Source organism: Oryx dammah, unplaced genomic scaffold (genome assembly GCF_014754425.2).
Source record: "Oryx dammah isolate SB20612 unplaced genomic scaffold, SCBI_Odam_1.1 HiC_scaffold_18, whole genome shotgun sequence".
NCBI classification, from domain to species: Eukaryota; Metazoa; Chordata; class Mammalia; order Artiodactyla; family Bovidae; genus Oryx; species Oryx dammah.
Window position 1 is genome coordinate 112320995 of NW_024070202.1, and position 20593 is coordinate 112341587.

Below are 20593 nucleotides of genomic sequence, written 5' to 3' on the forward strand. Positions count from 1 at the left end.
CCCTCGCGCGCGCCCCGCCGCCCCCGCCCAGCCGCCCGCCCAAGCCGTCTCTGGCCTGTCGCCGCCGCCCCGGGGCCCCTCGCCCGCTCGGGGGCCCGGGGACCTGCCGTGGGGCCGGGCGCGGGCTGGGGCGTCGGGTGAGCCACGCCAGTTCATCTGCAACGAGTGCGGCAAGAGCTTCTCATGGTGGTCGGCGCTCACCATCCACCAGCGCATCCACACGGGCGAGCGGCCCTACCCCTGTCCTGAGTGCGGCCGCCGCTTCAGCCAGAAGCCCAACCTGACGCGCCACCGGCGCAACCACACGGGCGAGCGGCCTTACCTGTGCGCTTCCTGCGGCCGCGGCTTCAGCCAGAAGCAGCACCTGCTCAAGCACCAGCGCGTTCACCTGGGGGCTCTGGCGCCCACCCTCAGCGCCAAGGGAGACGCGCTCTAGTGAGGCTGGACCAACGCAGGCCCGTGGGCGGGGTGGGAGGAGGCTTGCCTGGTGCTTGTGGGCGAGTGACCAGGAATGGTGGCGCTTAGAACTGTAGGGGCTGAGACCCTCTCCAAAGGTGCCTTCCTCAAGGCTCCGAGACCTGACAACAAATTCCTGGAGCATCCCAAAAAGGGAATCGGGAAAAGTCCTGGGAAGGGCCGAAGGCAGAAATAAGATCACATCCCGGACTGTGGAGCCTGGATGTGTCCTTCCTGGGAGGTGGGACCCCAGCTCTCAGGCATTGAATGAGGGGTCTGTCGGAGGCCCTGGGTGAGATGGCCCAAGTCTGGACTGGTCAGCTGTGGCCGTCCAGGGTCCATCCCTGGGGAGGAGTCTCAACAGACTGAGCGATACCCAGATGGGAGCTAGAAGCTGCAGCTGGGGAGGGGCAAGCATGTCCCCAGTGCGAAGCCAGCGCCCAGCACTTAATGGCCACTCAATACATGTGCCAAGAAGGCGTGAATGGCTTAGTGGCCCTCAACCCTGAGTACCCCACTGCCCTGGGTGCTATCGTGGGTGGCCTGAGCCTAGGACTGGGTTGTGTGTGTGTGATAGTCACGGCTGGGACTCGGAGGGTGGTCTCACTGGGGTTTGGTTCCTTGGGGAGGGCCCTGCAAAGGGAGAGCACCCAACGTGCTGCTCCCGCTCAGGGGGCGCTACCTGGGACCCTTATTGATGCCGATGTCGCAGAAGAGAGAAATGAAGGGCTGCCTGCCTCACGTGGTCTCCTTGTCCTCTCTAAGCTGCCCTCCTGAACTCCGGGTCCCTGTGTGCTCGGAGGGATCCATTTGTCCCCCACCCCGGCCGGGGGCAGCCAGTCCCAGTGGCCAGTTCTTGCTGGGGGTGGAGGGCAGGATTCTCTTCCCCCTTTCCCTCTCCGAGACAATTTGATCGCTTCCCACATAACCCCCTCAACCTCTAGCCCCCTCGAGGTCACCACTCACACCCTTCCAAAAGCAGAGTCATCTGGGGCCCTAGTGCTAACAGAGAACCCAGGGCTCCAGCCCAACTGTGGCCTTGGACCACGTATTCCCACGTGGGAGAGGAGGGAATTGCAGAGGGGGTGGGTATGGGGGTACCAGGGTTGGGTAGCTGGAAAGTGGGAGGGAAAAGGGGGAGGAACTCTGCCTTCCTGCCTCCCAGGGGCCCGCCGGGTTCTCTCTTGAACTAAGACAAGTGTGACCTTCTCTGGGATCTGTGTGGTCACTCTGGCTTCTGGCCACCCCTCTTTTCAGGTTTTATTTAATCCCTTTCATCTGGCAGGAGCATCACAAAAAGACATGGAGGTGATCCAGCTTCCCTGGGTAACACAATGCTGGGGATGGTTAATGTGCAGCCAGGGCTGCTGACTCGTGGTCCTGGCCTTTGATCGCAAACCATGCTGTGTGAAACCTCATGAATGGGTGAGGTGTGTCCATCCGGAGTTCAGCTCTGAGGACCAGCTGGAGACCAAGTCAGAAGGGTTTTCCTGGGCAGGCTCTCTGGCCCTCCCCAGCCCCAGGGGCTCTGCTGTGTCCCTGTGATGTCCTGCTCTTCTCCTGCAGTGCCTCCCCCAGCCTGCCCTGCTCAGGGAAATTGGGCGCCCGGGATCCCATCAAAACCCACTTTAATGATGGGGAACTTGCTTCCTCAAATCCTGAGGCCAACTCATGCAAGCCCTCCTCCTCCAGGAAGCATCCCAGAGGTACCATGTCTGTGATACTGAAGAGATCAGCTGGGCAGGAGTTTCTGTACAATGAATGTGTTACCATTCACAAATGTCCTGTGTTTGATGATAAGATCAATCAAACAGCTGTATTGGTAGGATTTGGGGTTAGTGAGGTCTGGTTGCAGCACCCCATCCACTGCCTCCTCCCCTCACCCCTGGCCACCAAAGTCATGAGAATGAAAGCCTGTTCACTGACCCCAGGTGACCACCCCCTCACAAATGGGTGCTCTGGGTCACAATGGGGACAGGACCAAGTCCATCAGACCAAGAGTAACTGAGGTGCAGGTCCCATTGACCAGGTCACTGATTTCTTAAACAAGCCTCCAGTGTGCCAGGTACTGTGCCAGACCTCAGGGACGCTGTGATGAAGAGCCATGTCTTCATCAGCTTGGGTTGGCAGAAGAGCACCACAGGCTAGGTGTTTCAATGATGGACATGCGCTTCTCACAGTCTGGGAGGCTGGAAGTCCAAGATGAAGGAGATGGCAGGTTCTTTTCCTGGTGAGGGCCTGCTTCCTGGCTTGTGCCTTTTCTTGGTGTCCTCACGTGGTGGGACGGAGAGGGAGAGGGAAAAGTAAAGAGAGAGAGGACCTGGTCTCTCCCTTCCTCTTCTTAGACACTCATCTCACCAGGCGGACCTCACTCGCACGACTTGTTGTCGTTCAGTCGCTCAGTCGTGTCCCACTCTGCAACTCCATGGACTGCAGCTCGCCAGTCTTCCCTGTCCTTCACCATCTCCCGGAGCTTGCTCAAATTCATGTCCATTGAGTCAGTGATGCCATCCAACCATTTCATCCTCTGTCGTCCCCTTTTCCTCCTGCCTTCAATCTTTCCCAGCATCAGGGTCTTTTCTTCAATCTTTCCCAGCATCAGAGTCGGCTCTTCGCATCAGGTTGCCTAAGTATTGGAGCAACTTTGTCTAAACCTAATTCCTATTGCCTCCCAAAGGCTCCATCTCCAGATGCCATCATACTGGGGGTCAGGAATTCAATATACAAATTTGGGGAACACAGTTCAGTCTACAGCAGTCACAGTCCCTGCTCTCGAGTTCATTTTGATACATCGCTTGGAACAATCTATATACAGTTAATCAACAACTAATTCCCAGCCCTGGCTCTCCCAACAAGGTTTTCTTATTTGCCATCTCACGGTGAGCTGTGAACTGGGCAGGACAGAGATATGGGGGAGGGGGTGGGGATGGTCGGACTAGTTCACCAAGTCCCCTTGCCAGTGGATGGTAGGTCCTAGACTTCCTGTTAGCCTCAACCTCTTCCACCTTCACAAGGCTCAGGCTTCTGCAAGGGAGGTCTGGCATCATCAGCTTCAATTTTAATTCCCTTTCATTTAAAAATGAACTAGGTCAGAGAAAATTTAGAAAGAGGCACACCATAAAATCAAAGACAAGGTCAGACCTGGCCTTGTGTTTTACAGTTCAAAATGTTCCAGAGCATGCTGAGATTAAAGGCTTGCGTGGGGGAACAGAAAACAACCATGAGTAAATAAATCAGGCTCTTCAAAGACTTATTTATAGCCTAACCACAGCCAGGTAAGTGCAAGTCTGCAGTGGGGACCCCGGGCCAAGCTTCCAACACACCGGATAAGCTTGGTGGGGTGGGGTTCCAGGAACTGCCTACAGCATGCTTGTCCTTGGCAAGCAGCATGAGCTTCGACTCAGCCGGCCAGATGGCAGCCTTCTTGGGAGAGTGTGGTTCCCCACTGCCCAGCCCCAGAGAGCAGTCCTGGGACCAGGGGAGAAAGGAGAACCAGCAGGGACTTGGCAGGGAGTGCATGGCAGGAGCGGAGCCTCTGCTGAGCTTTTTACTTTTTCTTTTTTAAAGTAGTCTGGGTTTGCTAAAGAAATAGCCTTGACCTTTTGGTAAGAGGAGTCCTTGGGGCTGAAAACAGTAGGCTTTTACATGATCCCAGCAGACAGAGGAAAATGAATGATCCCAGCATAGGTTGATCTTTGGGTTAAAAAGAGACCAGAGTCTCCCAGATCTGGAGGGGGAGGGGCCCTAGACCAGTGACGTTCAGAAGACGTTTCTGTGATGATGAAATGTTGTACATCTGTGCTGCTCAATGCCATGGCTACTTCCACGTGTGGTTGTGGAGCACTTAACTGTAGCTGGTGGGGTGGAGGACCTCAGAAAACATGAATTTTCCATTTTATTTGATTTTAGTTAATTTCAATGTAAAGAGCCACATGTGGCTATTGGACAGTACAGCCCAAGGAATAATGCTCCTATTGAGAAGAAATAGAAATGTTTTCTCTTGCCCCCATCTCTCACCCCAGTTTAAAAAGAGCTTTCTTTTGTTGTTAGGAATAGTAGATAGATTCTGTTCTGGGGCTAAATTCTGGCCTTAACCATGTAAGTTGGGGGACCTTGGGCAAGTCACCTAGGTAGAGTATGTAGTGTGGGTTCCTGGTACACAGCACTCAGTCAATAAATGATTGCTGTTGTCACTTAAAAAATGAACCTCCATGTCTGGCTACTTGCACGGCATTTGTAGAAATGGAAGTCATACCATGGAAAGAGAAGAAAACATTTTCCCCAAACAGAGCTCAGTTGCCATAGAAATTAGCTGGTATCAAGCAGGCTGCAAGCTTAGGGGTCGAATGGATGTCCTAGGTCACATCTTGGGTTTTAATTTCAAGGAAAAAGAACATGGGAGCAGATTAGAACTCGTGCCCAGAGCCCCACAGCACCATCGTCTCACAGTGCCTCCTGGCCTTTGGAGCCGTGGCTGGGGCTGTAACTTGCTTGCAGTCCCTCACCCCTTACACATCACATCAGCACACCTGCTGGCCGTGGGCCACACCCCCCCCCCAGGTGTAATTGGCAGACATGCATTCATTCATTCAGCAGACACTGACTGAGGGTCTATGATATGCTGGGCTCTTGGGATACAGAGAGGTTGAGGATACAGTCCCTGCCTTTTGAAGCTCGTGAGCTGGTGGGAAAACCAAAGTGAGCTAAGTCCCCTTGGAGAGGGAGGTTACGGATCACCGTCCAGTCTGGGGAGATGGGATGAGCTGATGGAGACTGGTGGCATGGTCACCGAACTGAGTGCAGAAGCGCTGGGGCTGCAGCCCAGAGCTGGGGTAGCCAGAGGATGACCAGGCTGACCTCTTCGAGGGAGCACACGTGTCCAGGGGAGTCACAGGGATCGCTGGTCCAGCCAGTGTGCCCTGGAGGTGGGGGAGGGAGGGAATACAGGGCCCTGGGCAGGACTCAGCTGAGCTGGACATGCCTGTTACCCAGAGGGGGCTCACAGCCCAGCTGTTCTTGGCTGTGAGCAGCCCGGGCCATTTTTTTAGGGTCCAGAGTCCAGCTGTCACCTGAGCCTCGCGGAGTGGTGGGGATCTCCATGCCAGCCCCTGGCCCTGCCTGGACGGAGAAGCGTGACTGTGTTTGCAGAATACTTCCTCACTGTCATTCTGTTGTGCTCATGACAGCACGTGCCAACGGCAGCGGGATATATGTGCGGGGGCGTATGTGTATGAAACCAGAGAAGTGAAGTGAGTCAGCAGAAATCACACACACAGGCAGGGCCGAGGAAGGAGGCTTCTCGGAGCCCTGGGCATTTCACTGAGAGCAACGAGTTTTAGGTGGTGGTGTCTGCCTCCCCCAACCCCCGAGGCTGTGTTCCTTCCCTTTCTATGTTGGTATAGCTTACCCGGAAATATGGCACAGCTGCTAAAAATAAGGGTGACGTCCTCAGGTATATTATTTTGCTTTTGAGAAATCTGGTCGTTTCCTAAGTGTTCCCATTTCTCCTGTAGCCTGTGGGAGAGATGAAAGCTGGTCGCTCTGGCAGGTGATGTTTGCAACCAAAGAGCTGGGTGGCGTGGCTGTTCATGAACCAAGCTCCACAGGCCAGGTGGGGTGTGGGTGTGGGTTATCGTCAGTGGTTAGAGGGTCCTTTTGTCAATACCGTGGGAGATCGACACTTGGCCCTGGAGTAAACATCTACCCTGCTGGCTTCACGTCTTCAGCTTTCCCAGAATTCCTCCACCACTCCACCACTGACTGTATTTGAAATAGCAGTCTCCTTGGGATGTCTCCTCTGGGGAGCTCCACAAACCTCAGTGAGAGGCTACCGGAGCAGCGTGGATGGGGTGGGTCCTTCAGAGGCTGAGAGTGACCCAAGGGGGGACCTGCTGGGATGAACTGGTCCATGGGGTAAGCTGTGAAAGCTGGTGTCGGGAGTGAGGGATTGGTTTTACTGCCAGATGGACCCCCACCTGGAATTCATTTCCCAGGCCCTGGAAGGGACCTTGGGTGCCTGCAGGGCTGCGGGGGCCACTTCCTGAGGCTGGGGGGTTCGTGCCTCCCAGAAGCCTTCATCAGGGATGTTGCCACCCCAACAGCCATATCCACTGTCTGCTGTAAGGAGCCCTGCCTGGACCTTCCGGAATCCTAGCAGTTTTATCCACCCGGCAGCTACAGAGGGCCAGGGTGGAAGGGCCAACTGATATTCCTCTGCGTGCGTGCATGCATGCATGCTAAGTCACTTCAGTCTTGTCTGACTCTTTGTGTCCCCGCCCCCCTCCCCCAGCCAGGCTCCTCTGTCCATGGGATTCTCCAGGCAAGAATATACTGGAGTGAGTTGCCTTGTCCTTCTCCAGGGGATCTTCCTGACCCAGGGATTAAACCTGAGTCTCATGTCTCCTGCACTGGCAGACGGCGTTCTTTACCGCTAGTGCCACCTGGGAAGCCCAGAATGTTCCTCTAGCACTTTTAATTTAAAAAATAATTTTCCTTCTCCAGCCTTAGTTACTTCATCTGTAAAATGTAAATTTGGAGGTATTTTCCCATCACTGTCTCGATGGACATGAGTCTGAGTGAACTCCGGGAGTTGGTGTTGGACAGGCAGGCCTGGCGATTCATGGGGTTGCAAAGAGTCAGACACGACTGAGCAACTAAACTGACTGACTCCCCTTTGGGATGAGATTATTCCTTCTGATCCCGGTCAGCACGCTGCTTCTGTTTCTCCGCTGAGGGACCAGGTGATGCCAAGGAGAGGGAGCTGGGCCTGCCTTTTCACCTGGACTCTGCCACGTGGAGCAGTGGGGAAGGGGGGATGGGGAGAGGCAGGGTGGGGTGTCGGCAGAGCCTCTCTGTGTTTCAATTTTATTTTATTTTCCCATCTATGAAATGGGATAATAACACTTGTATAGGTCAGCTGGCACTGGTTATTGGAAGGCTCTCACAAGATAATACATGGGAAAGGGCTTTGTAATGAGAGAAGTAATGCCTAGGTAAGGTGTATTATTAAGTGACATTTGGAAGCTGGAATTCAGCCCAGCTCTGTCTATACCAGCTGCCTCCCTGGGGTGTTACAAGTGACTCTTGCATGGGTTGTCTTTAGCTTGACTGTAATGGCCTCCTTTGTGGGAAGGATGGGATAGCAGGGGAATAAGTGTCTCTTCTATTCCACCCAGTCATCCAGTCATCCTGATGGCATAACCTGATGGTAGACTGGGCTCTGGCTCCCACCCATGAAGCCCCTGCTCAGAAAGGTTCCCCGGGAGTGGGGGTGGGGGTGGGGCAGCTTCCTGCGTTCATACCTTTCTCTCTCTTGCAAGGAATGCTTTATCCCTCCAGCGCCCCCAGACCTGGCTTCCCAGGCGCTGGGGCCAGTCTGTGGGCCTGATTAGGGTAGCTCGGCTTCCCTGGTGGCTCAGAGAGTAAAGAATCCATCTGCACTGCGGGAGACCCTGGTTCAATCCCTGGGTGGGGGAAGACCCCCTGGAGAAGGGAATGGCAACCCAGTGCAGTATTCTTGCCTGGAGAAGCTCCATGGACGGAGGAACCTGGCGGGATACAGTCCATGGATGGGGTCGCAAAGAGTCGGACACGACTGAGAGACCGAGCACACAGCCGTAGGATGACGGAGGCGAGGCTGCGGCTCTAACTGCTGAATCGAGGGGCCTCGGGGAATCCTGAACCGGGAATGGCTGGGACAAGGGCACCCGGGGCGATCCGCCCGCCTGGGCGTCCTGACAGCCCCGACTCCTGCCTGCCCCCCGCCTGGTTCCTTGTCTTGCCCCTGGCGGGAGCCGCGCTCGCAGCCCTCCTCGGTGCTCCAGCCAGGCTGTGGGCGAGTTAGACCTCCCAGCCTCACGGGGCTGCTGTGCGGCTGCGGCGACGTTGGCGGCTGCGGCGCTGCGAAGGAGCGGCGGGCTGCGGGGAGGCGGCGCCTCGCGAGTCCCGGGCCGGGTCCCGGGCGGAGGCCGTGGAGGGAGATTACCGTATTTACCCAGGCCGGTGCCGGACCCTTGGGGGCGGGTCACTGCGGGCGCGCTACCGTATTTGCCGGGAGCCGCGCAGACCCTTTCCGGGAGTGGCGAGCGCCGCGACTTAATTACGTATTTATCCCGGGTGGCGTGGTTCCCCCCACCCCCTCTTACCCCCGGCGTTGCGGGAGCGGGGTGGGTTGCACGAATTCCCTAAGGGAGCCAGGGCTTGCAGCGGAATGGGGTGGGTTGCTGCAGCAGAGTGGGAGGCCTACATATTTTCGTGGGGGTGGGGTTGCGACGCAGAGTTTACCATATTTCTCCAGGATCTCGTTCTGGCCCGAGGAGCTGGCAAGGTTGTGTGCGGGAGTTCGGGTGGGTGGGGTCAGCTCTTCCGATTCACGCCGCGATCTGATAAGAAGAGCGGTGCTGGAGGCTGGCCGTCTTTCTGGGGGTGAGGGAGAAGGGGCCCCCGGAGGCGTTGCGGAGAGTTACCGTATTTGCTTTGAGCAGCACAGACTCGAGGAAAGAGCCACTGCTGGAGGCCGAAGGACCTGGGGCGCCGCCTGGGCTGTGAGTGCGGGATAGGATGGAGGAACTTGCCGCCGGAAAGACTGGGGACCGTGGCCTGAGACCCTCTCTGCGGGCGGGGCCCTCGACCAGGGGTATAGCTGGGGAAGTGGGGAGGCCGCTCAGAGACAAGGCCAGGCTGAGATTGGCCCAAGGGGACAGAGATGATCTGTCTTTGCAAACATCCGTGCAGCTGCCTGGGGAAAGAGTTGGGGGTGGGGTCTGTTGCAAGTAGTCCTTGTCTCCTTCCCCAGGGTGAGTGGTGTTCCACCGGGGGCCTGAGGGTAGGGGGAGACAGAGGGGGTGCCTCTGGGACCCCACTCTGCTGGTAGGTCCACTGAGGAGGTGGTAAGCAGGGAGATCTGCAAGTGTGTAGAAGGCCTGCATGGAGGTCCAGATGAAGGGCCAGGAGGCTTCCCTGATAGGGGCGGGGAATAGCATGGGGGGAGGTCAGCTCGACCCCTTGAAGCTAGCCTCAGTGCTCTGCAGGAGCTGGAGCCCAGGATTTGGGGAGGTGTGAGGGTGTTGGCCACAGACAGCGCTCCACAGAAGCAGTGGTCCTTTGGGTCCTGATGACCTGTGGTGGCCAGGAGAGTGGTGGTCTTCTGTGTGTGTGTTTTGAGGGGCACTTAGCTGGAGAGCAGCTAGTACCTTGAGAAGAACTTTTGACAATGAGGAAATTTACAACCTAGTCCCAGTTCACCTTGCTGGGCGACCTTGGGCAAGTAAGTCGACCTCACTGAGCCTCAGTTTCCCCATCTATAAATTGGGGTTCAATAAGCCTGCCCCTTCCTCGGGGCTGTTATGGGCAACAATTTAAGAGGGACACAGTGCCCTGGGAAAGAGGATCCTTAGGAGAAGCAGTGTGAAGGAGATGGAACTGAACTTGGGGGTGTTTGTTGAGCTGAGAGTGTTCCTCAGCCTTGGGCCAGGCTTTCCTGGGGGGATGCCAAGAGGAATCAAGCTGAGACCTGCCCCCTGCGAGCTCACACTGTGGTTCAGTGACTTGCAAACCTTTTACAGGCATGCCTCATTTTGATAAACAAAGAGCTGCTGCCTTTAATGTTTAACTGAGGTTACTTTCAAGTTTACAGGGCTTTTGTTTTGTTTCTTCTTTTAAGCTCTGTAAAAATATCTTTAAACCACTGTCGACCCCACCCTTCCCTCCAGATTGGGGATGTCTGTCCCTCCCATCCTCCTTGAGACTTTGGTTGGAGGGATAAGGCGCACCCGGGTTCAGGACAACTTATAAGACTGGAAGCCCCTGAGTATTACTCATCAGCATTTATTCCGTGCCTTGTGTGGCAGGCACAGCGTTTGATGTGGGTCATAAAAGGAAGCAGGTCTGTCCTTAAGATGCTCACAGATTAGGGAGACTGAGGGGGCATGACCGCCCCGTGTGCTCTGTGATGCGTGAGGGTCACAGGGTTGGGCCACGTGGCTCAAAAGAAGCTGGAAGGGTCAGGGAAGGCTTCTAGCAGGAGGTGTCATCTGAGAAAGGCCTGAAGGAGTGGTAGGATGTGATTAAGGGGTAGAGAAGAAAGAAGGACATTCCAGTAGGGGGACACTGGCTCAAACAGGACTGGGGAGTGATGGGCACTGAGGCTGGGGGCTGGCCGACCCTCGGGTGCCCTCTGACTCCTCTCTCTGCTTCTGCCTCCTCAGGGGCTGGTGATTGCAGCTGGACGTGCCCATGACCGAGCTGGCATCCTCCGGGGGCGGGTCCCCTGCGGGGGACGGGGAGGAGGGCCTGGGGGACGATCGAGGCCTGGTCATCCACCACCCGGCGGAGGAGCAGCCGCACCGCTGCCCGCTGTGTGGCCAGACCTTCGCTCAGCAGCCCAGCCTGGTGCGGCACCAGAAGGCGCACGCTGGGGCGGGCCGCGCAGCCGCCTTCGTGTGCCCGGAGTGCGGCAAGGCCTTCAGCGTCAAGCACAACCTGGAGGTGCATCAGCGCACCCACACGGGCGAGCGGCCCTTCCCCTGCCCCGAGTGCGGGCGCTGCTTCAGCCTCAAGCAGAACCTGCTCACGCACCAGCGCATCCACAGCGGCGAGAAGCCACACCAGTGCGCGCAGTGCGGCCGCTGCTTCCGCGAGCCGCGCTTCCTGCTCAACCACCAGCGCACCCACGCGCGAATGCCCGCGCCGCACCCGCGCCGCCCTGGCGTCTTTGGGGAGCGCAGGCCCTACTTTTGCGCCCGCTGTGGCAAAAGCTTTGCGCGCGAGGGCTCGCTCAAGACCCACCAGCGCAGCCACGGCCACGGGCCCGAGGGCCAGGCGGCCCATTTAGGCCGCATGCTCTGATGCGCGCAGAACCTGCCGCCGCCGCCGACTGTTTCCCGCCCCAGAGCCGCATCTGTGACCCCTGGAGATGTCCCTGGGCTGGGGCCCCCTCTCTGGACGGGATCCTGGGAGACCATGAGGGCTGGCTTGGGGGGCGTCTCAAAAGGAGTGGGCTGCTGCCGGGCTTGGGCCGCCTCCTTCTGCTCATCCTCCAGGACCCTTCGGGTGGCTGCACCCGGCTGCTTTGGGCCCCAGTGTTGGTTTTCCTCCACAGGCACACCCAGCTTAGAGCAGGTGAGACTTAGCGCTGGCCAGAGCCCTCTCGGTCTCGCTGGGGGTCACGTGGGGAAGGTGGGGCACACAGGGCTTCTAGGTGTAGGACTGTCTTCTTACTAGATCCTCATTCCCTGAATGCCAGAATTGAAAGCCACCCGGAGAGGATACTCTCCACAATCCTCAGGCTTCCCCAGCCCCAAGGTCTCCTGGCACAAGTGCTTCTTATTTAGTACCTTTGAGAAGTCATTTCACTTCACGACACAGTTTGCTTATTCATAAGTAGGAGCTAAAGATGGGGAGGGCCTCCTCCTCCCGGGGATGTACTGAGGACTGTTAAATTTAGTGGATAAGAGGGGGTGACATCATTAATTGAGTGCCCCAGTGTGCCAAGCCATCTGCTGAGTGGGGTCCTTGGGAGGAGCACAGCCCTGTCCCTGGGGTGCTCATACAGGGTGATGCCGGCTACCGTAGGGGACAGACTGAAAGTGTTCTAGGGGGTGGGGAGGTGACTGATGACACCCAAGACAATTTGATGGTTTGAGCTGGGTCCTGGGGACTCATAGGGAACATAGAACCTTCCATAGAGTGTGGAAGGTTTCTAAGGTGGGCGTCTGAACTTGGAGGTTTATATTTGCTCTACAAAGGATTTGTGGCAGGGAGAGGGGACACCAAAATGTTTAATGGAAAGAGCCCAGTGAGTGCGAGTGCAGTTCAAGGACAACTGGAGGCATGGAGGAGAGATGGAGGTAGGGCCAGGGTCCTGGGGTCGTCTGGGCAAGAGAATTGAGGTCTCCCCAGTGGATTGGCCAAAGTCATGCAGTGAGAAAGTGGTGAGCTATGACCTGTCCCCCAGGCCTCAGATTCCAAGCTGATGCTTGGGCTTCTCCGCCATGTGGTTGACAAGGAAAGTGAGGCTCCCCCAGGCTGGCCCTGAGTCACACACAGGAGTTAGTGGTGCAGCAGTGCAAGCCTGGACCTCATTTTGGATTCTGGACCCCAAGACCCTGTATCTCTCCTGTACCATCATTAAGAGATGCTACTACAGGTGGGAAAAATGGGGCTTTGAGGAAGCGGGACCATGTAGTAGGAGCATGGGCAGGGGCGTTGGTGGGAGATATGGGTGTCTGCAGGGGACGTGGCCTCCTGGGTGGTGGGTTGGGAAGAAGGCAGCTGGGGGCTGGGAGAGGACCTGCCTCCACAGGGCCCTTGCTCCACACCCAGGCTGGTGCTCAGTGCTGGAGACCCGTCTCTGCCCTCCCCCCTTTCCTTAGAGCCATGTGGCTTCTTGGGGATCAGTTGTCCTCTGCCTGCCGCCCGTAGGTGGCTGTTGCAATGTGGACTAGTGCTTAGTGGTGGAGATTAAGAGATTAAGTCGGGACCTGGGACATCTGGAACCAAGTCACCAACTACCCTGAACCCACGATGTCTCATTGGTAAATGGGATTATAATCCTGGGGTGCTTGGTAGGGGCTAAGAGGATGCAAAACCCTGGACTGGGTGCAGGGGGCCCATGATGGCTCCCTCCTAGCCCTGGCTGAGCAGTGAGGTGGGGTGGGGCCATGTTCCACCCCAGACCTGACCCTGGTCTCTTTGTCTTTATGCACAGATGTGGAGTGGTCAGGAGCTCTGGGCAGTGTGCAGGGCGCCTCTGACACAGAGACTCGGAATGGGGCCCTGGGCCTGTGCCCCAGTATGAGGACACGTCCCCTAAGAAGACCTGCCTCGGGAGGTGAAGGCAGAGGGTCCGATGGAGCCTGGAATTGGAGACAGACTTTGTGCCTTGGCGGAAAATCTCCCCGGGCCTGCTGGGAATTACAGCCAGAGGAGAGATGGTCCTGGATGCCCGGCCTCTCCTGTGGTAGCAGCGATGGTGCCTGTGTGGGCAACCCACTTCTGTGCTCCTGCCTGGCCCACCAGAGACAGGAAGTGAGCTGCTAGAGAGGACACAGCGAGTGGAAGCAGACATCCGGCTCCGAGGCAAGACCAGCCCCCAGGGATGAACACGCCTGCAGGCTTCCCTCTCCTTTCGGGGCAGTGGTTTCTTCACTTTTGGGCTCACGAAGCCCTCTGGCAAGATGGCAAAGGTTATGAACCTTCTCCCCAGGAAGACGCACATACTCACGGGGATGCAGAATCTATGAGGGATTCCAGGAGCTCCGGTACTCCAGGCTGAGATCCCTGGGCCCTGGGGCTAGCCCGCTGCTCCTTCCTGAGCTGACACAGAGTCCTGGGTCAGGGTCTTCGTTCGAGTCACATTTTGTTTCCCCCATTCCGTGCCCATCGACCTTCCTTCCCTTTTCAGGAATAAAGAATTCTGAGGAGGGACCCCAAACAGTCATTCTGTTCTCCTACAGCCCACAGTCGGCGCATCAGGAGCCTCAGTTCCCTTCCCCAGCCGTCGTCGTCATCATTGGGAAGGTTGGGGGCGCTGCTCCGCTCTCCTCTGGTTTGGGGTTGCTTGTTCTGGCTTCCTGAGCGCTGCCTTGGCGCTCAGGGCAAGGAGGGAGGCTGGGGATGAAGTGGCACCTCCCTGCTGGTGCCCGCCAGCTCCGGGCAGGGAGAGAGGCTGGCAGACAAGTTTCCGGGTGTCCGCAGGGCACAGAGGAACAAGAGGAGGGTGAGGCTGGGGCCAGCCACAGGGCAAGGGCTCCTCTGGGCTTCACACCTGGCCTGGAGCTCCCTGGCCTCCCCAGAGTGGACCGCCCCTCAGAAAAGGGGGGACCGACTATGGCCCTGCTGGGGTTTTGGGGACAATGAGACTTTGTAAGGTGGGTTATGGAGAGTGAAACCCTTGGGGGTGGGAGAGGCCTTTAGTTATGACATGCAGGTCAAATCCCAGGGATTTGAGTGCCGGGGTGAGGGGGAGTTGTGTTGAGGTGGGGGTGGGGGTTTCCCAGGGCTGAGCTGGGGTTCAGTCAGGGTTGCTGGGGGCCCCCATGGGTCTCTGGTGCAATTTGCACATGGGTTCTTAGCGACCGCCTGCCATGTGCCAGCTTCTGGGATAACAGGCCACTCTGCAGAGGTCAGAGAACAAGTCCCCACGCTTCTGGAACTCCCCTCTCTTGGGTCCTTGGCTCACCTGGGGGGACCCTCGCAGACACCCCTGCTCTGCTCTCTGGTGCCGGTCTGACCTGTGCCCCTCAGCCCACCTCCGCTCCGCCCTCCTAAGCCCTCTTCTCCACCAGGCCTGCCTTCCAGAACCACCTAGCACACACCTCTCCCTCCTTGGAACAGTCCCTGTGTTAACACACCATCTCGCCCATGAGAGGTATGTGCAGGCTTATACTCCAGTTTCCTCTGTGTGTGTGACGGGGGTGGTGGTGGGGGCCTCCCTGAAGGCGAGGGCCGTGTCCTTCCTTCTTGAACCCTGGCAGGGTCTACAGCAGGGCTGGGCTCATACATCCAGGAATTCATTGCCCACTGGCTGGTGGGTCCAGGGCAGGAGGCCACGGGGTGGTAGGTTGGGGCGGGAGGTGTGCCCACTGAGTGCATTTTACTGGGCTGTGGGCTGGTCTCCCAGACAATAATGGGAGGTCATGGGAGGCCTCTGGTTCTCCCCTCCTTGGGGCAGTGGGACAGGAGAGACCCTGTCCCCCCACCCCCGCCTGCCCCCGCCACCCCTCCCCCACCCCATCTGGCTCCTCAGGAGTGTGTGGCATTGGACGTTCAGGCTGGATGTCTCCCTAGGTCACCGACGCCTGCCGGAGCTGACTAACAGGAATTGATGTTTTCGCGACATCAGCTCGTGTGAGGAGTGGTCATTTGAGCTCAGCTGGGAGCAGGGAAGCCTCTACCTCGGCCTCCTTCATTTTCCCCCTCCTCAAGGGGGTTACTTTCAAGGTCACAGAGCTCCAAAGTCACAGCAGTGAGTCAGCTTGGGCTCCCCCCAGCTGGCTAATGACTGCTACTGGATTTGAGTAATAGATATCAGGGCGCCTTGGAGTAAGCCCCCACAGCTTGCCCAGCTTGTGGCCAGGCAGAACTGCAGAGACCCTTCGAGGTGGTTCCCTCTGCCGGTCCCTGAGCGCTGGGACACCTGGGCGCCAGCCCATCCCCACCGGGAGGCCCTGGCCGGTCCTGTCCCTCTCCTGACTCTGCTCCTTCTGCGTCACGGGTTCTGAGACTCGAACGAGTACGCGTGTAAACTGCATGCACTGCAGGGACCACGCAGAGGGAGGGCCGCATCCTGCTGCATCTCCCACCAAAGGCAGGGCCGGCCGCTGACACGCTGCTTCAGCCTCACAGCCCGGGGCCTCCTGGCGCAGGAGGTGCTGGAGCCTGGCCTTGTGCTAGGCCCACCGCCGGGTTGCCAAGACTTCGATGAGTGATGTCTCCTCCAGTCCCTGGTGAGAGCTGGGCCTGGTCACGGCCCATGGTTATGGGCTCATTCCCAAACCTTCCTTCCATGCCTCGCTCTTTGACTCAGACCTGGGGCTTTGTCAATCGTGTCTATCAGCCGATGGGGGTCTTGAGTCGGGGTAACTCGCAGACAAGGTCCTGGGAGACCTGACTCAGGTCGGGGTGAGTCAAAGCAGGAACCTCATTCAACTCAGATCCACTGACACCTTAAAGGGGAACCATGGGATCTGTAACTGAGAAGGGTGGGGACTTGACCGTGGTGCCGGGACCCAGCCCATCTCCCTTTCTGCTGCCTCCCTGTCTCGCAGGGCAGGAAGGAGCGGGCAGCAGCTCTGCCTTCTGCTTGCCCAGGCTCAGTTCCTTCCCTGAGAGTCAGAACCAGCTGCAGGGCTGACCGTCCTCGGCCGGAATCTGTTGATGCTTGTTGCCAGAGCAGTGGCTTCACCAGATCTGGGGAGGGCCACATGTTGGACGGCCTGGCCTGGGCACATGCCGCCCCAAGAGGCTTAGCTCCACCTGGAGGCCATGGTGTGTGTGTTGCGGGGCGGGGTGGGGGTGGGGGCGGGGGGGAGGACGAATCACCAGGGAAAACCAGAGTTGAGAGGGCGGACAAGTGGACTCCAGGTGGCAGTCCAGCACCCCTGCTGTGCCCAGCAACCTCGTGGTTTGTTATAACTGCAAAATTGCAGCCCCCTCCCACCTCTAATCAGAAATGGCCCTTTAACAACAGGTCCAGGCTGTTGTGTGTGCAGGTGGCCTGCCCTACCGCACTTTCCCACCTCTCTCGGGGGGGCCTTTTGACTCTGACATGCCATCAACCCTACTGTGCAAAGAGCCGGTAGACTAAAGCATGTCATTTGTCTTAAGCAGCTTGGGTGTAGAGGCAAGACGCTGTCTCCACCTCCTGGAACCTCCAGGGTCCAGGATCCCAGACACAACGCCCCTCCTTCCCACGTCCCCAGGGGCCAGAGCATTCATCAGTGGTGCCCAGCCTGGTCTGGCCAGCCTGGCTTTATAAGAATTTTCTATCAGCACAGAGCACAGCACAGGAGAGAAAGGTCCAGGAAAGGGCCGGTCCTGAGAAAGCAGAGCAGCTCCTCCACCCAGTCTGTGCACCCTCCCTGACTCCCCGCGCCACCCTCCTTTGAAGCATCACTAAGCCTCCCTCTCCTCACCCTGGTAATGCCCAGGTGAGAGGATGTTTACAGTGGAGGCTGCCAGGACCCTGTGGATTCCCTTTGCAAGCTGCTTCCAGCGCTGACTGCTAAGCTTCACAGCTGCTTAGCCTGGGGGCTGCTCCCAGACCATCCCCGCCACTGCGAGTGAGCGCTGACCCAGCAATCACTGTGTCTGGGTGTGGGGCCAGATCTGAGGGCAGCCTGTGCTGGGGACCAGGCTACACTGGGCTCCTGCTGAGACCACATCCCTGGCTCCTTCCCCAACCTGAGCCTGCGTCCCACTCCTCTGCTCCTGAGAGCCCCTCCCAACACTTCTCATTCCCCTCGAACAGAATCTTTGGCTCAGCCTCCACTTCTTAGGACCTCAATCTAAGACAGTGTCGCTGAGACATACACACTCAATTACATGATCAAAGTGTCTCGCACAGATGAGATCGTGACTAGTATCGAGTTCTGCCTGCTGCTGTGGGCTTTCATCAAAGAGCACTGGTGGACAGATTGGAGGTGGTTGTGTTCTTTGTGAGGTGGTGAAACCCACGTAGAACAGATAACCATTGCTTTTCTCGTGCCAGCCTTAGACTTAGGTAGCATTTCAAACACAGATGCTTTAGACCAGCATATTAGTTTGTTGTGTCTAGGCATGTGTGCTAAGCTGCTTCAGTTGTGTCCGACTCTTTGTGACCCCATGGACTGTAGCCTGCCAGGCTCCTCTGTCCATGGGATTCTGCAGGCAAGAATACTGTAGTGGGTTGCCATGCCCAACTCCAGGGGATCTTCCCCACCCAGGGATGGAACCCGCATCTCTCACCTCTCCTGCATCGGCAGGTAGGTTCTTTACCACTAGTGTCTCCTGGGAAGCCCTTTGTGTTTAATAAAAATCATTTTTAAAAGGCTGTTGTTAGGCAGAGCACCAGAGGACCAAGGTGGCTTGGAGATGTGGAAAGACCCCAGGGGCTGAGCTGGTCCTTCTCCACCCCTGGAAACCTGCTAGCAGACAAGCAGCACCCTGGATCAGGGTTCAGGCACGTAGGTTCTGGATGCCTGAGCACGTGTTCCTGGAAGGGAGGGTCAGCTGACAGGCTCCTGGGGTCTGACTTGTCCAGCCTTGGATTCTGGTTTCTCCCTCACTTTTATGTGCAAATCTCTCTGCCCCCGCCCCCCGCCCCTCCCCGGGACAGGTGGAGAGCATGTTAGTTTTGATTAGATTCGAGCTCTGGGTAGGGTGCTGGAGTTGGCACAACAACAAAAAAATCCCCATTGGACCTTTCTGTTCCCATGACCTCTGCCTGGCTGGTGTATGTTTGCAGTCCCTTCTCCCTAATGCCTGGAGAGGGTTATATAAAGGGGGACTGTTAGCTTGGCCAGCACTCCGAGTATATTCAGGAAATCTTGCAATATGAGAAAATCAAGGGACAGAGCCAGTGAATACAACAGTCCCACTTATGAAGTGAAGTGAAATGAAGTCGCTCAGTCGTGTCTGACTCTTTGTGACCCCATGGACTGCAGCCTACCAGGCTCCTCTGTCCATGGGATTTTCCAGGCAATAGTACTGGAGTGGATTGCCATTTCCTTCTCCAGTCTCACTTATGGGACGATGTTAAAAAAAAAAAGTTATCATTGAGAGGTTGTATTCTGTGAATACAATGAAATTAGAAATACAGGCACACCTGCGAGATATTGTGGGCTTGCTTTCAGACCGCTGCAATAAAGTGAGTATTGTAATGAAGCGTCAGGTGAATTCTTTGTCTCCTAGTGCATACAAAAATTCTGTTTACACTATAGTCTGTTTAGTGTGCAGTAGGATTATATCTCAAACAAAACAATGTATGCCAACTTAATTTAAAAATACTATATTACAAAAAAATTCTAACCATTATCTGAGTCTTCAGTAAGTCCCAGAGTAACATCAGAAATCACTGATCGCCGATCACTGTAACGTAATATGTTAACATTATTTCATATCATGATAATGAAAATGTATGCAATATTGTGAGATTTAGAAAAATGTGACACAGACATGATGTGAGCAGATGCTGTAGGAGAAATGACACAGGTAGATTTGTCCAACACAATATTGCCATAAACCTTCAGTTTGTAAAAAAATGCATCATCTGTGAAGTGCAATAAAAAGATGTATGCCTATAATTAACCAAAAGATGACAAAATGAATGAATGACTGTGAAAACACCACCTTACAAACTTTGAGTCATGCAACCATAATTTAACCCTTAAATATATTCATCAGAAGAGAGGACTTCTTGATTTTGAAAATCAAGAAGTCAAGAGTTTAACTTAAAAAGTTAGGAAAAGAACAACAGAATATGCCCAAAGAAAGAGAAAAAATAATAAGAAAGGTAAAATTTAATTAAAATAGGAGCTCAGATTGCTTTATTTGGGAAGGCTTTCAACCTCTAATGATAATTCTTTGTATATAAACAGAGAATAGTGGGGAAAATATCCCTAAATGTTTTAATGAGGCTGGTATAACCTTGAAATGAAACCAGACAAGGACAGGACAATGAAGGAAAATTTTCAGCCCGTCTCATATATGAGGATCTCCACAAAAATCCAAAATAAATTCTTGGCAAGTCAAATCCAGAAATATATTTAAAAATGTATCATGACCAAAAAGGCTTTATTAAAAAAATATACAGAGGTTTCAACGCAAGGAAAATCTATTAAAGAAATATACCACTGCAACAGATTAATGGAGACAGGGCATGGTCATCTCAGTATATTCAGAAAAAGCAGTCTTCCTCCTCCTCACCTCAGTATACCTTCCTCCTCTGCTATTTTTTTAAAGTGAAAGTATAGTTGATATTAGCATTAGGTTACTTTCAGATATATAACATAGAGATTCAAATTGTTTATAGATTATACTCTAAAGTTATTATAATAAAATACTCTTTGCAGCTTATTTATTTTATACCTCTAGTTTGTACCTGCGAGTGGCTCAGACAATAAACAATCTGCCTGCAGTACAGGAGACCTGGGTTTGATTTCTGGGTCAGAAAGATCCCCTGGAGAAGGGAATGGCAGCCCACTCCAATATTCTTGCCAGGAGAATTCCATGGACAGAGGAGCCTGGCGGGCTACTACCCCTATCATGCCCCTCACTCCTTCCTGCTCCCCACTGGTAACGGTTAGTTTTGTTCTCAATATCTGTGAGCTTGTTCGCTTTGTTACATTTCTTCGTTTGTTTTATAGTTTAGATTCCACGTATAAGTGATAACACACAGTGTTTGTCTTTCTCTCTCTGATTTATCTCACTAAGCATAATGCCCTTCGGGTCCACCCATCTTGCTGTAAATGGCAAAACTTCATTTTTAATGGCTGTGTAGTATTCCATTGTATACATATATACCATATCTTCTTAATCCATTCATCTGTCAGTGGACACTTAGATTGCTTCCGTATCTTGGCTATTGTAAGTAAAGCTCCTATAAACATTGTGTGTGTGCGCTCAGCCGCTCAGCTGTGTCCAATTCTTTGTGACCCCA

General features: G+C 55.3%; 2 protein-coding genes and 1 long non-coding RNA gene across 6 annotated transcripts in view; 2 read left to right on the top strand and 1 right to left on the bottom strand.

Moving 5' to 3' along the window:
• The window catches only part of ZNF775 (zinc finger protein 775), a 22037-nt gene extending 20840 nt beyond the window's left edge, over positions 1-1197 (top strand). Inside the window, exon 8 of the mRNA XM_040259925.1 lies at positions 45-1197. Within this exon, the coding sequence (XP_040115859.1) occupies positions 45-436 (392 nt within the window). The 3' untranslated portion in view covers positions 437-1197. The remainder of the gene's footprint in view (positions 1-44) is intronic.
• A 1058-nt stretch (positions 1198-2255) lies between these two features.
• On the bottom strand, positions 2256-8957 carry LOC120877940. Its single transcript, XR_005724424.1, has 3 exons — positions 8740-8957; positions 5864-5970; positions 2256-3522 (listed from the first exon to the last, which is right to left on the bottom strand). It is a non-coding gene; the product is annotated as an uncharacterized LOC120877940 (long non-coding RNA).
• Positions 8402-13881, top strand: LOC120877923 (zinc finger and SCAN domain-containing protein 2-like). 4 transcript variants are annotated; one of them, XM_040260412.1, is made up of 4 exons: positions 8911-8999; positions 10662-11574; positions 12828-12989; positions 13163-13881. In XM_040260412.1, the coding sequence occupies exon 2, from the start codon at positions 10690-10692 to the stop codon at positions 11299-11301; it is 612 nt and encodes a 203-aa protein (XP_040116346.1). In that variant the 5' UTR covers positions 8911-8999; positions 10662-10689; the 3' UTR covers positions 11302-11574; positions 12828-12989; positions 13163-13881. The 4 variants fall into 4 exon arrangements, with proteins under 4 accessions (XP_040116345.1, XP_040116346.1, XP_040116347.1 ...); XM_040260413.1 differs by having other exon boundaries at positions 12877-12989; XM_040260411.1 differs by having other exon boundaries at positions 8402-8999; positions 10662-12989.
• Positions 13882-20593: the final 6712 nt, after the last annotated feature.

Excerpts from the sequence above, each read along its gene's own strand:
- LOC120877923 (XM_040260411.1), top strand. The coding sequence starts at position 10,690 with ATGACCGAGCTGGCATCCTCCGGGGGCGGGTCCCCTGCGGGGGACGGG.